We start from the raw sequence: 13,845 nt of genomic DNA on the forward strand, positions 1-13,845 counted from the left end.
GCTTAATCCAGTGGCTCAGTATCACTAAGGACCCAGTTACTTTCCACCACTCCTCCGTACTGTGCATAATGTCTGCTCCATCCTAAGGCTGGCTGTCCCCAGGGTCGCTAGATGGCTGCCAGTGGCTCCTGGAGCTTGTCCTTAGTCAAGTAGCTCCTAGAGTTTGTCCCCGGTCAAGGTAATAGGAAGAGAGAACATCTCACCAGGCAGCATTCTCAGAAGAGCATAAAAGCTTCTTTCTCAGAAGGCCCCAGCAAGTGTTTCCTAACACTTGATTGGCCTAACTGGGTCATGTGCCCCTCCTGAACCAATCACCGTGGCCAGGGTATGGCTTTGCTAACCAGGGGCCCATCCCTGGAGCTGAGCGTGGAGTCACTCTCAATTCTTGCATAGCTAAGAATGGGGTAGGGACAGTTCCTGAAAGGAAGTTGGGGATATCATTACCTGGAATGAGGGGACAAAGATGCTAGGCAGCCAACAACAGATGTCCATTCTACCATTTGTCATAAATTTGACAGCACAGACTTAGCATCCACATGTGGATGATCTAAATCTGACCCAGATGGACCATCAATGCCCACTGATGGCAGTTACAGACCCAGATCTCATCACACTATGGCATACTGGTAGCAGCTAGATTTGAATCCCAGTTTGCTACTTCGTGGGTGTGTGACATGAAATGGAGATGATAATGACTACTTCAGAGACTGGCTTTGAGATAATAAATATAAAATCCCTGGCACAGACCTACCACATGGTAAGCTTTCAATAAGAGAGAGCTATTGTTTTACCTACAAAATAACTATAGTGGTAAAAAGTGTCCTGTGCAAGCGAAGTAACCTTCCTAAATTCACACTCAAATTAGGAACCCCTCCCTTCTCTCCACCTCTGTGCCGCTAGCCTTTCAAATCCTGAGCACCTTTCATGGAACCCACACTTTCCCTTTGAAAGAGGCAGCAGGGGTGGTGGAAACCACTCACCCCAGAGCCAGAGGCAGCCAGAGAGCTCCTGTGGTCTCGCTGTATGAGTGTAGAAGCGCCATCCCCTCTTCTGTTACACGAGGCATTTGTCTTAGATGTTCCAGATGGCCTCTTTCAACACTGACATTCTTGCTTAGTTTTTCAAGTGATTGTCTTGCCCTTTTGGCCCTATTCCTCCATTTAGGGATATCAGAAGGCTCTATAAAGCAGAATCATCTAGGTAGGTCCCTTGGTTTCTCTTTTGAACAACACCAATGTCTGATGTGAGAGATGGGAGGTGATTAGCCGAGAAGTTATTTTACTTAATTCAACACTGCCAATCCAGCAAAGAAGCTTCTGAAATAAAAGGAGTATTGGTGAGATTGACATTTAGAGCATTCTAATTTGTCTTCTTTCTTCCTCCTTGCTCATCCTCCCCAACACACACACACACACACTCACACACACACACACACTCATACTCACACACACACACACACACACACACTTAGAATTTACTTGGGAAAGTTAACTCTCTGGAGCTTGAAGTAGCTTTAGTCATTGAGGGCAATATTAAATTGATATGCTAGCAGCTTCTCCTGAGATATCCTGAATTTCTTTCAGTCAAATACCTCTTCCTTCAAATTTATACTTTCTTGATAGAAAAAAGAGAGAGAGCTGAGAGGCAAGGTCCATGCTTGATAGACAAGAATCTCTAGGATGCATTGGTCAGGCTGATGGAGGCCCTGCAGTTATCTTGGAACACTCCAAGGTCATGACTATCACTGATGCACTCTGAGGGGTAAATATGGATACAGGGTGACAAGGCTATGCAGTGGCACAGATGCGGCTCAGGTTCCTCCTGGATGGGAATTGCTCCAGAGCTATTAGCTCCACAAAGGCCAGCAGCTAATGTGCATTGCCAGAGCCAGTGCAATCATAATGGAATGAAGATCTGGAATTGATTTTTTTCAAGAAGTGAAGGGTATTTTTCTAACATTTGTTTATCACCCATGAGGTCTAAGCTTTCCTTTCCACACCTCCAGAGTTGTTAGCTCTAAATGATCTGCTCCATGTGAATGATAAACTCTCTGAAACACTAACCAGTAGTCTATCACCTTGATGTGCCTCACTGAACTACTCATTTCATAAGTATGTAAGATAGAGAATGTGTGCCCCAGTTGCTGGCTTGTAACAGATATTCTACACACACACACACACACACACACACACACACACTTTGCAAGGGTGAAAAGCAGTGGGGAAGAAGGCAAACTAGCAATGGTTTCCCCAACTCTGTTGTTTTCTGTCTTCAGTCACGTGTTGAAAATCACCCAATAACAGAATCTGACAACTCAGCCAGTGACCTTACACAAGGCTCCTCACTCCAGGGGCCTCTGCTTCCCATTTGTAGAGCAGGGGAAACAATCCTGTGCTGGCCCACCTCAGAGTGTTGGTGTCAGGACCAAAGGAGATAATGAATGTGAGCCTGCTGTGACAAGAGAAAGTATTTTATGAATACTGTTCTGATGACTCACATGAATTTGGGGGTTTGTGTGTCACAGTTTTGTACATCTGTGTCTGTGTGCATCAGTGTGTATTTAAGTTTACTCTGAACAGAATAAGCCCAAATAGCTACAGATCTTCCCTTATTAGCATCTGCCCTTCAAGTTGTGGTAATTGTGTTTGAACTATGCAAAATGATAAACACTAGAGAACAGAAACTCCCCCCAAGCTGAGAACTTGCATCTGATGTCTCTTCATTGGAACTAAGGCCATTCTTAGTATAATCCTTCTATTTCCTATCAGATGCTTTCAAAATAAAGAAATAAATTGAACAGTTAATACCTCCCACCCCATTATTCCTCTGCATATCTTTTTCTTAGAGAGTTCCTCGTGGCCCCAAGCTGCCTCTGTGTGCCCCAGCATCCCCTATCGAATGTCACCCTGCCAGTGCCTTCGGCCCTGTACTTCTCACGATGGGACACAATTTCCACAGCGGACTTTCCTCTAGGAAATTTACCCCCTTGCTATGGCTTTGTACACAGCGCAAACGCTGTAGATCAAGGCAGAATGGCTGGCTTTGTAAGCAGAGGCAGTGAGGGCAGCCTGACACAGTGTCCAGATGCCTCTTGCAAGCTACAGCCTCACAAGTTAATTATTGGCCCTCACATAGCATGTTGCATCGGAGGTGACACTTCATAAATGTCACCTCATTTGTCTTTCCAGTGCCCCTCAGAGGCCGGGAATCTCATAAAATCCACCCAGGAAGAATTGGTGCTTCTTAAGTAGTCATCCCCCCAGGTGGTCCCTGGGCAGCAAGGAGGGAACCTGTTGCGAGGTTTCACATTTTCCCTTTTTCTGTAACTTCAGCTCTTCGGGGCTGGGTCCCTGTGTTTATCACCGCCACGACTCAGTCCACAAATATTGAGTGTTCCCTGTACCGAGCGCTGGGGAGCCTGACCTCAAAGCCACTGACCACGCCATTAAGGAGCCCCCGGGGAGCTGGAGAGCATGGGGAAAGGATACCCCACAGGGATGGCAGAGAAGGCTTCCTGGGGGAGGTATGACTGGAACTAACTCAGAGAGGGTGAGGAGCAGTCAGCTAGGTGAGGAAGGGGAGGAAGGAAGGCGGAGGAAAGACGTTGAGCCCAGGCGAGACTGAAAGCCAGAAAGGAGAGAAGTGAGGCTACATTAGGAATCAGAGGCCAGGTCACAGAGGGCCTTTGTGTGTCGTACTGAGGAGTTTCGACTTAATCCTTAAACAGATAGAGATCTAGTTTCAAGACTTAGGTGGCAAAGCTGTCACATACTCCTTCATTATCTCATCTCCATCTCTAGTCTCCCCGCACCCCAACACATAAACACTCCTTTTCCTTAGTTCAGTTAGGCCTGACATTCTGTAATTATTTTCCTCAATTTTTTTTATTGTGGTAAAATACCCATAACATAAAATTTACCATCTTAACCATATTTAAGTCTACAGTTCAAAGGTATTAAATACACTCATAATGTTGTGCAACCATCACCACCATCCATCTCCATAACTCTTTTCATCTTATAAAACTGAAACTCTGTACCCATTAAACACTAACTCCCCATTCCCCCTCCCCCTGACAACTACCATTCCACTGTCTGCCTCAGTGATTCTGATTACTCTAAGTACCTGTCATTTTTCGCATGAATGAATGAATAAATGAATTACTTCTCTTGAACTGACTTGATGTGATAGCAGATAGCAGATCACTGGATAGATGGTTCAACACCTTTCAGAAACAGGGCAGAAAGGGCCCTTTAATCAGGGCAGAACAAAAAGGAAGTCTCCACTGTCCTGGTAGAGGGCCTGCCCTGCATGGGTTCCTTCCTTGACATTTAGTTTCCCAAGCAGGGTGGGAACCTACAGACGTGCTCCATCGTCCCAGCTTTGGGGCACTGCATGAATCACAGACAATTGGTCTTTTTCGATAGAGTAGGATGGTTTTAACTGAAACAAGTGTAAAACAAAAAGAAAGATGGGTGTGGAGGACAGTGCTCAAAGAAGGAACCAAGAAGGGGGTCCAGGTTGTTGGAACCGCGTGTTTTGTGTGCTTGTTTATGGTTTAGATGCAGGGCCTTGGGGAGATGAGCTAATGTACAGTAAAGAGCAGAGAAGATGTAAACTGTGCAGGATACGAAGTGCTCGGGCTTTGACAGCAACTTCCCTGCCTCTAACTCCCAAGGTAGAGGCTCCTTGTGTAAGCTGGCTTCCCCAGCCCTTCTTCATGACCCCCAACTGTGCAGAGAGCCATCCTGAACAAGGGTGGGCGGCGGCCGGCACTCTCCCTTCCTCATGGCATTTTTGTTTTGTACATCAAGCACTTACTAAGCTAACTAATGAGACTCTCCCACCAGGATTTTCTGGATATTTCAGAAATTATTCAGGTTACTGGGACCTGCCTAGAGTGTACTCTCAGATATTTATTTGTCTTCTATTGTAGATTTTCAGAGGGCACGGGACCCAGAATGAATCAGATGTTCCAAGGAGCTGGGGGAGGGGGGAGGACAATCACTTTTTAAAGGCAGGGAAATTGAAAATAAATGGCTGTACAGGGCTTCCCTGGTGGCGCAGTGGTTGAGAATCTGCCTGCCAATGCAGGGGACACGGGTTCGAGCCCTGGTCTGGGAAGATCCCACATGCCGCGGAGCAATTAGGCCCGTGAGCCACAACTACTGAGCCTGCGCGTCTGGAGCCTGTGCTCCGCAACAAGAGAGGCCGCGATAGTGAGAGGCCCGCGCACCGCGATGAAGAGTGGCCCCCGCTTGCCACAACTAGAGAAAACCCTCGCACAGAAACGAAGACCTAACACAGCCATAAAAAAAAAAAAAAAAAAAAAACTGTACATACCTTAATTAAAAAAAAAAAAAAAGTTTGTACAGATGATTTCTAAGATTCCTTCCTGCCCCACTTGCCAAAGCTGATTCTTTTCTGATTCTTCCAAATACTGATGTTCACTCACAGATTAGAAAGTTCCCCAGCAACGCAAAGCAAGCCTGAGTTTTTCTTGTCAATGTCCCATATTTTGAATATGAATCCTGCCCATCAAATGTTTTGTGTCTAGTGCCCTGCTCTTCTTCTGAGAGAAAAAATATCTGAAGAGGTGGCTTCTATCTAAAAAATTTTAGATAGTCTAAGACTTTCCAAAAAAAAAACAAAAACAAAATGTCCCTACAAACCGAGTCTTTTCACGTCAAAAAGCCAGGTTTCTTATTCATCAGAGGGTTTCCTACTGTTTTCATTTTGACAGGATGCTCTGTAGTTTGGGGTTGTTGTACAATGACGTGGGGCCAGCCTCACATCTAGGCAGATGAGGCTATGACCTAGTGGGGTACATCAGGTGACTGAGGCCAGCCCCCCTCCCCACCTCACTCTTCCAACCTGCCCCCTCCTAAAATCCCACCTCCACAGGGTCAGCCGCGGTTTAAGGCTTTGATACCAGAGTTACATGGAGGCCCCCCAACCAGGGGGAATGGGCACGGCTTAAAGAGATGAAGGTGCCCAAGAATGACCCTGCCAACTCCATGATCTCTCCCAAGATCAGCTCTGTTAGGGTCATAAGATAAAAAACATTCCCATCTGGGTTGCCAAGGGGGAGGGTGGGTAGGGAAGGGAAGGAATGGGAATTTAGGAGGAGCAGAGGCAAACTATTATATATAGGATGAATAAACAACAAGGTCCTACTGTAGAGCACAGGGAACTATATTCAATATCCTGTGACAAACCATAATGGAAAAGAATACAAATACATGTATAACTGAGTCACTTTGCTCTACAGAAGAAATTAACACATTGTAAATCAACTATACATCAATAAAATCTTTTTTAATGAAAAAAAAAATTCCAGTTTGAAGGACCTTAGGGAGAAGGTAGTGAACCCCACCTTTTACACAATGGGAAACTGAGGCCCAGAGTAGGGAGGCACAGTGCCCGAGGACGTGCCATTGGTCAGGCTGCTGTGGGTCTGAAACTGGGGTTACCTGATGCCCAGACAGAAGGCTGCCTTTTGGAGACAACAGGCATGATTAGCAGCAATATTTAGGGGCCAAGTCACTTTGAAATATGAAAATTGAAATGGCTGGAAAAATAGAGAATATTTTCAAAATGGCTTTCTGACTCTGGGTAAACAGTAACCACATTTTTTTTGCCTGTTGGAGGCCTGGTTTTTAATCACTCCACAAGCAGTTTTCATTTCTGTAGTAAAATTGCTTGTGGTTCTATTTAATTTGTTTCTGCAGGAGCCAGCTTTGGTGAAGATCTCCGAGGAGCTGGCGGGCGTTTTAGCACAGCACGCACAGCCAGTCAATGAGAAACGGTTCCCGACATGGAGGAAATTCCTCCAAACATTTCTCAGTCAAGGTAAATAAGACTGCAAAGCTTCTATTGAGGATTAGTCTGCACAACCTTGAATTCTAGTTTTGGGTCAACCTGGGGCCAGTTTGAATACCTTGCAACTCTTGTGTTGGTTTAGAAAAGTGCTCCTACAAGCAGATTTTCTTTCTCTTTTAAACTTTGCCTAAATATTTATCTTGCACTCAGCCTCTTGAGTAAGCAGGAACTGAGCATACCAAGCGTGCCATGCATAGCTCAAGATTCTGACCATATTTTTGCACCACAGACTTCTCCTGAGAAGTAGGCTTTGGAATCAGATGACCTGGGCTTGGATCTCATCCTTGACCTGAGGTAGGTTCTTAAACCCTCAGAGGCCCAGTTTCCTCACCTACTTCACAGGGTTGTTGGGAGGATTCAATGAAATACAGATATGAAAGTTTCTACCATGGAGCCTGACTCAAAATAAGTCTTTAAGAAATGTTAGTTTCTCCTTCCATTTTCTAGGAGAGCAGAAATGGTCTCACTTCCAGTTCTGAAGGTAGACTTTGTAAATAAGATCCTCTACAGTCCTGGAGCAAAGTCAGCCTCTGTTTCTTTCATCCTCCTCCTCTTGACTTCTCCTCAATTTTCCAATGACATTAGGAGGTCAGTGGATGAGGGAATGAATGGAGCAAATGCTGCTTATCCCCAGTTGTAGAGGTCCTATGGGAGTGCTACACCGAGGCACGGCCACACATTGCCCCCTCACTCTCTAGAAGGTTACAGTGTAAGGCAGATATTCCTATATGCTTACCCACGTGAATTATAAGAGAAAGCTAGGATACAGACCACAGAAGATATCTTTCCACTCTTCACCACTGTCAAACGATGATAATATATTAACATGAATATATAATAGTCTTATAATAATATTATATCAGATGCTAACAACAGCAGCAGCAACAAGCCAGTGGTGAGAATAGCACAGTGAAGATAACATAAAAACCAGAGTCTGTGCTTACTATGTGCTAGACTCTATTCTAAGTACACCTATATTAATTTCTTTGATCCTCCCAACAGGCCTATGAGGTGGGTACCATTATCACCCTTGCTTTATAGAGGAGGAAACTGAGGTACAAAAGATTAAGTAACTCACCCCGAATCCCTCTGTGATTACGTAGCAGAGCCAATAAAAGGCTACCCCTGTGCTGCTCCAGGAGTCTTGGCCAGAGCCAATGGGTATATTTACCAAGGAATACCTCTTAGCTCAGGGTATGAGATCGCATGGGAAAGGACAGATCTGTTGGGCGCTGGAATATACTGCAAGGCAGAGTGGGGTGGAAGGGCATAGTAAACACTCTGTTAATGAATTATTTAAGCAAGGCGTCGGATGGCCCACCATCTAACAAGAATGCTGAAAAAGGATTCTTCACTGGTGCAGAGAGAAGCGGGGGGCAGTTATACTACACGGTCTCTAGTGTCCTCTCAAATCTAAATTTCTGTGATTCTACAAATCTCCACATGCACCCACTGCCAGAAAAGTAAAGCTGAAAGAGTCAACCCCGTGCGTAAATGGAAGAAAATAAGGTACATATAATAAAAAATGGCTAAGAATAAAGGATTTTTTTAAGTTAGGAGGGGAAGACCACGAAGATCTCAGGTCCATACAGGACGTTAGGAAGTTTCCAGATCTTCTAAGGTCAGTCTGCAAACCTTCCTCTAATCTATTATTTTCATGTGAGCTTTGTAGATTAGAAAGGGTTTTCCCAGCCACTGTCTCACCTGAGCTGTATAACCACAAGCTTAGGCTTTGCCTCAACCTCCTTCATCTCTATCCTTTCTTCCTCTCTCTCAGCCATGTTGTAATCACAGTGTTTATTTACGGGAGGCAGAACAAGCTTTATTGAGCCAATTTTACAGACAAAGAAAGAGGCTTAAAGCTAGGAAGTGACTACAAAATCACACAACAATTTGTGGTGAATGGGAACACAGTTAGATCCTACAATTTTAGCATGTCTCAAAAATCCAGTTCTGGTAAGTCATGTGTTTTCAAACCTCTGCCAGGCTCTGAGCCCAGTGCATACAGCAGGCCCTGCATAAAATGCTCACTGACTGAAAGAGGCCTTCCCCCAGGTTTTCCTGGCCCTTAGGCCACCATCTCCTGCCATCTTCCCCTATTGCCTGTTTCATTTCATTTCTACTCTCTGAAGTGTGCTTATGGTCACAAAGTGTGCTATAGATTTGATTTCTACATTGTCATAGGATTATATCAAAGGCAATACATTTTTAAAAGAGGAATTAATTGCTTCGAAAGGAAAAAAATTAACAGTGAAAAAACCGTGGTTCTATTGCTGAGAAGACAATACAAATAAGCTACTTTGAAGTAAAATAATCTTGTAACTATAAAGGACAATGTGTTTTCACTGAAGCACCATCTTTCAAAATGTAGGTAATAGCTAAAGCCACAAAGCTTTCTGAATCAGAGAGACTCAGTAGGTTTTTTTGCTTTTTCTTGTGCATTGTGTCATTGTTGTTTTGTTACCTTTACCTTGCTAAATCCCCGGCAACCGGTATTTGGGTACAGCACCCACTAGGAAACCTCATTTAAAGAAAAGCACATCTCAAACCAACTGAAAAGATAAATCAGTTTTCCTTCTGAAACTCAGTTTTCTTTAGGACCAGCTCCAACCACATTTATAGACATTTAAAGAAAGTGCCTTTTGTATAAAGTAACAGATGGCTGCACTTGAGAATTGTTAAAATTTCAGGATTTAACCATATATGCTGTTCAAAGCTTGTGGGCAGAGGTCACCTCCCAGCAAATTCCTGAAATACAGGGCAAATTTATCTTAATACTGTCAGGCTTCAGAGGCTGCCTTGTCTAGGAACACTTAGTTGTTTTTACTTTTGAATTATGTTATCTAATTCTTCACAAATAATATTTAAATTTTTTTCTATAAAAGGGATATATACAGTAGGATTTACAAGTTAGGCCTAAAAATAGAAAATAGGGACATGTGAATTTTGTGGACACCAATGAGCTGGGCCACAAATTTATCCAGGGCTAATTTGTTGCTATGAACATCAAATTTGCCTCTATGATTTTTGTTATTCAGAGCAAAAGGTAAAATAAGATAAATTATGAAGCTCCCATTATCAGCACGGAGCAAGCTTATCTGTTCTTCAAGAATGGCAGCATCTCCTGGCTCTATATTTTAAAACAACCAGCTATATATATAGTAGTCCTTTGGCTGACATAATAGTCAGTGTTCTCTTATGCCTGATAAAAGCCCTAACCTGTCAAAATTTCAAAAAGCAGTGAAGTTGAACAGAAAGCACAGTGGTCATCAAGGTACAAACTATGGACTGTGGACGGTTAATTCCCCCTGAGGGATTTGCTATAGTCCTCAGGTTCATTGTTTATGTACTGAATGGGCATAGGCCTGATGATCTTTACAGTGTCTTCCTAGTTACGATCAAAACTACCATTCACTGAGTCCTACTACACCCCAAGCATTGGGCTAAATACGATAGACACAGTATCACGAAGATTCACAACAGTCTGGTGAGGCAGGTCTTATTATGCCCATTTTAAAAATGAGGGAAAGGAAGTTCAGAGAATTGAAACTACTTGCTCAAAGTCTCACAAGACATGGCAGATGCAGGCTCTGAGCCTGAGTCCCTCTGCCAAAGCCTGGGCTCTTTCCCCTCGCTCTAATGGGCACTGTCCATGTGAGCTCGTCCTTTCACCCACCCCATGCTTTTCCCCCCAGGAGGCGTGATCGAAGCATACCCACCTTCAGAGAGCGTCACCAACCTGACAGTGGACATGCTGATAGAACCCAATGGAGAAATCAGAATGCTGTCAACAGGGGACCAGTTTCATGCCGAAGGTCCCTTCATCTCCTCTGGGACCACCATGCCTCAGACCTCATTGGATCCCCAAGTTCTCAGTTCTTTGTGCCTTCAAATTGGAAATGCTTGTAAAATGAAAAATGTGATTGGTTACTTTTCCACCAACCTGGTGACTTTTATTGATCCAAGGACCATGGAGCAGCAGGTAAGTCGACTTGATGCCGTATGAAATACTGAAATATGTAAAGACTCCACAACGTCCATGCCTATGCAACAGGGACTGTGAGGGAGCTTCTAAGATTCACTGCTCTTCTGATGAGCTGACTGTAAATTCAGCATTTACATGGTCCATGCCAATTCGGGTGAGGCCATGCTTTATGTCTGTAAATACAGGACCAGTGTTACCAAGCAAAGGGCTTGCTGCCCGATGGGTGCAGTAGCCAATACAGTACTATGGCACCAGCTTTTGAGAAAAGAAAAGGCTTTATTGCGAGGTCAGCTGGCAAGGAGACAGGAGGCAAGGCTCAAAGCTGTGGCTCCCTGATCTGGGGTTTGGTCAAGCTTTTATGAGTTAGGGGAAGACGGTTGGTATGCAGGGCAGGTTTTCACTGAAGGGCGCTGGAATTTGGCCATTTATGGTGAGGTGTGATAAAGGGGGCTTTAGCACTGGCTCTTCGGGGACAGCGGACCCCTCGCTTCTGAAAGGGCTCTGGCATTCAGGTTCCGGTCATGTCCAGGTCCTTTGGTTTCACGGGAAGAGAGATTTTGTTTTCGGGTGTTGTCTGAGGTCAAAATTTTCTCCTCGGTGCATACTTAGGCTGTATGACTTGTGGTCTTGTTCTGTTGTCTGTGAAAAACAACTCAGTTTCTTGTCAGAAACAGTATAGGGCTAGTTTCGGGCTGGTTCTGCCGATACACCAGGGTCTTCTCATTCGGTACAGTTGGAGTTTAAATGACTGAAACTCATTCCAATGGGGCCTCAGTTTGCCCATTAATGCTCTGCTTGTATCTTATTGTGAGACTGCTTTATGCCATCCAGGGAGTGAACCTTTCTAGAATCTGTTCTTAAATAGAAAGTTAATCAAGAGAAAGGAGGTAAGAGTTCTGTTTCTGTTCCTTTTCTTGTCAGTAGTTCACCAGCAACTTAGGTGGTCAATTTTTTCTTCTTAAAGAAAATGTATTGGGAAATATTTCATAAATACAAAAAGGTCTAAATACTAATGTAATGAACCAAGACCACCTCCAGTCCTGTGTACTCCTTGCCAATCCCCCTTGCATGGCCCTTTCTCCTCCCAGAGGCATCCACCATCTTGCAATTGGAACTTTTATTCCTTTTCATATCTTTATGCTTTTACTCCATGTGAATGTGTTACTCAGCCAGGTTCATTTGCCTGACATGCAGCAAGCCAAAACACTGAAATGCTGACGTTTGCAGCAAAGAAAGGGTTTATTCACAAGGCAGCCAAGCAAGGAGAAAGGAGAACAAGTCTCAAATCTGCCTCAAGGGGCATGAGAGATTTATGGGATAAGGGAGCAAGGTGGTCGTAGGCTTGGGGAGCGACGGGACAGGTGATTGGAAATAAGAGAAAGGTGAGGGAATTGTCATTCTGCACAGGAGTTACTACTAAGCTACGGGCTTCTTCATGGGAGGCGTGTTAAAAAATTGAGACACTTGGCATGATCTGAGGGTGGAGTTTTCGCCCTTCTGATGTCAAAATGTCACTGAGCTGACACTCGCACATGCCCAGTTGGAGGGTCAGTGGTCCTATCCAGTCTTAACCAGCTCAGCTTGAACTAGACACAGCTGACTCCAAGTTTCTGGGAAACATCTCAGGCAAACATCTTATCGTTGAGGCTAAGTGCAGCTTGGAGGACATGCACTTTTTTTATAGCAACAATTAAAACGACTTAGATCGGTGAAGGCAGATTACAGGTGTAATGGATTTATATATTTAATATGTGGTTTAATTGTGTTTCTTTTAAAACTTTTTATAGGTCATAACATCCTATGTATTATTATTCTACAACATGCTTTTACTTATTCAATATTTCATCCACGAGATTCTTCATGTGTACATGTGTGCCTCTGATGTATAATATTTATAGATAAATAATTTTTAACCTCTTCTGCCCCAGAAATTACAATGTTTAAATTCACTACTACTTCATGAGACTTATTTTTCAAAATGTTCAGTTCCTCTTGTATTAGTGTTGGGTGACCACAACTCTGTCTAAAGGATGGAATAACCTCCTGCCTGCCCTCTCCTGATACCCTCTGGCCATCCAACATTGTAAATAGACTTTAGTTGTTTTGTATTCCTTATTCTCAGCTTTGCAATCCTCCATTTCAGTCAGATAATAGTTTCAAAGTGAGAGTTTATGTTTTGAGCAGTTTTCAGCTTGTTCAATAATCATTTTTCATTTGCATTCCTGAGCCCTCCATTGGTTTTACATTCCATTCTCAGGCCCACACATGGAAAGAGAAAAGGACAAACTGAAGGGCATTCAGGAATCAACCTGGGGTGGAGGGAGGACAGGAACAATGCCCTCTGGCAAAAGGGCTGGGTGGCAAGGAAGCAAGGGGAGGAGATGCAGGAGAGGCTGCCCTCTCCAAATGCTTGTCATGAGAAACAAGGATTAAATCTGTGATCCCTGGGGCAGTAGGGAGGATGGAACTATGGGGACAGTTGACTTACGGTTTTTATTTATTCAAGTTTGGTATAGGGAGAATTGCACGAGGCAGTGAGAGGTATCTTCTCCAGACACAGAGCTGGTCCTGTCCCAGACCTTACTACTGTTCCCAGCTTCTGGGACAAAGGTCCCACATTTCACTTGGCTGGTCCCATGTGCCTTGACAGGCTTTGCTCACCCTAACTCCCCCTCTTTTTTCTCTCTTTTCCAACCCTTTACTCATCATATTACCTCCTGCCACAGGGCTTTTACACATGCTGCCCCTCTGCCTAAAATGCTCTTGCCTCTTCTCTTTTACCTAGTTAACCCCCTTCGCATCCATCATATTTCAGCTCCAGCCACACTTTCTCCCCTGAACTTCCTGACAAAGTCAAATTCCCCTGTTTTAGGTTCTCCTATCATCATGTACCTCTCCTTTATACCACTTGCTTTTGTTACAATTTAAGACTTATTTACATGATTACCTGATTAAAGCTGTCTCCCCCTGCACAGTAT

The 13,845-nt window shown here is 44.0% G+C and overlaps 1 protein-coding gene across 7 annotated transcripts in view; it reads left to right on the forward strand.

Moving 5' to 3' along the window:
* IQCH (IQ motif containing H) overlaps positions 1-13,845 on the forward strand; it is a 207,255-nt gene that overhangs the window by 146,785 nt on the left and 46,625 nt on the right. For all 7 annotated transcript variants that reach the window (XM_068536684.1, XM_068536694.1, XM_068536703.1 and 4 more), the window contains 2 exons: positions 6,732-6,852; positions 10,578-10,864. In XM_068536684.1, coding sequence (XP_068392785.1) covers positions 6,732-6,852; positions 10,578-10,864 — 408 coding nt within the window. The remainder of the gene's footprint in view (positions 1-6,731; positions 6,853-10,577; positions 10,865-13,845) is intronic.

Source organism: Eschrichtius robustus, chromosome 1, assembly GCF_028021215.1.
Source record: "Eschrichtius robustus isolate mEscRob2 chromosome 1, mEscRob2.pri, whole genome shotgun sequence".
Lineage (NCBI taxonomy): Eukaryota > Metazoa > Chordata > Mammalia > Artiodactyla > Eschrichtiidae > Eschrichtius > Eschrichtius robustus.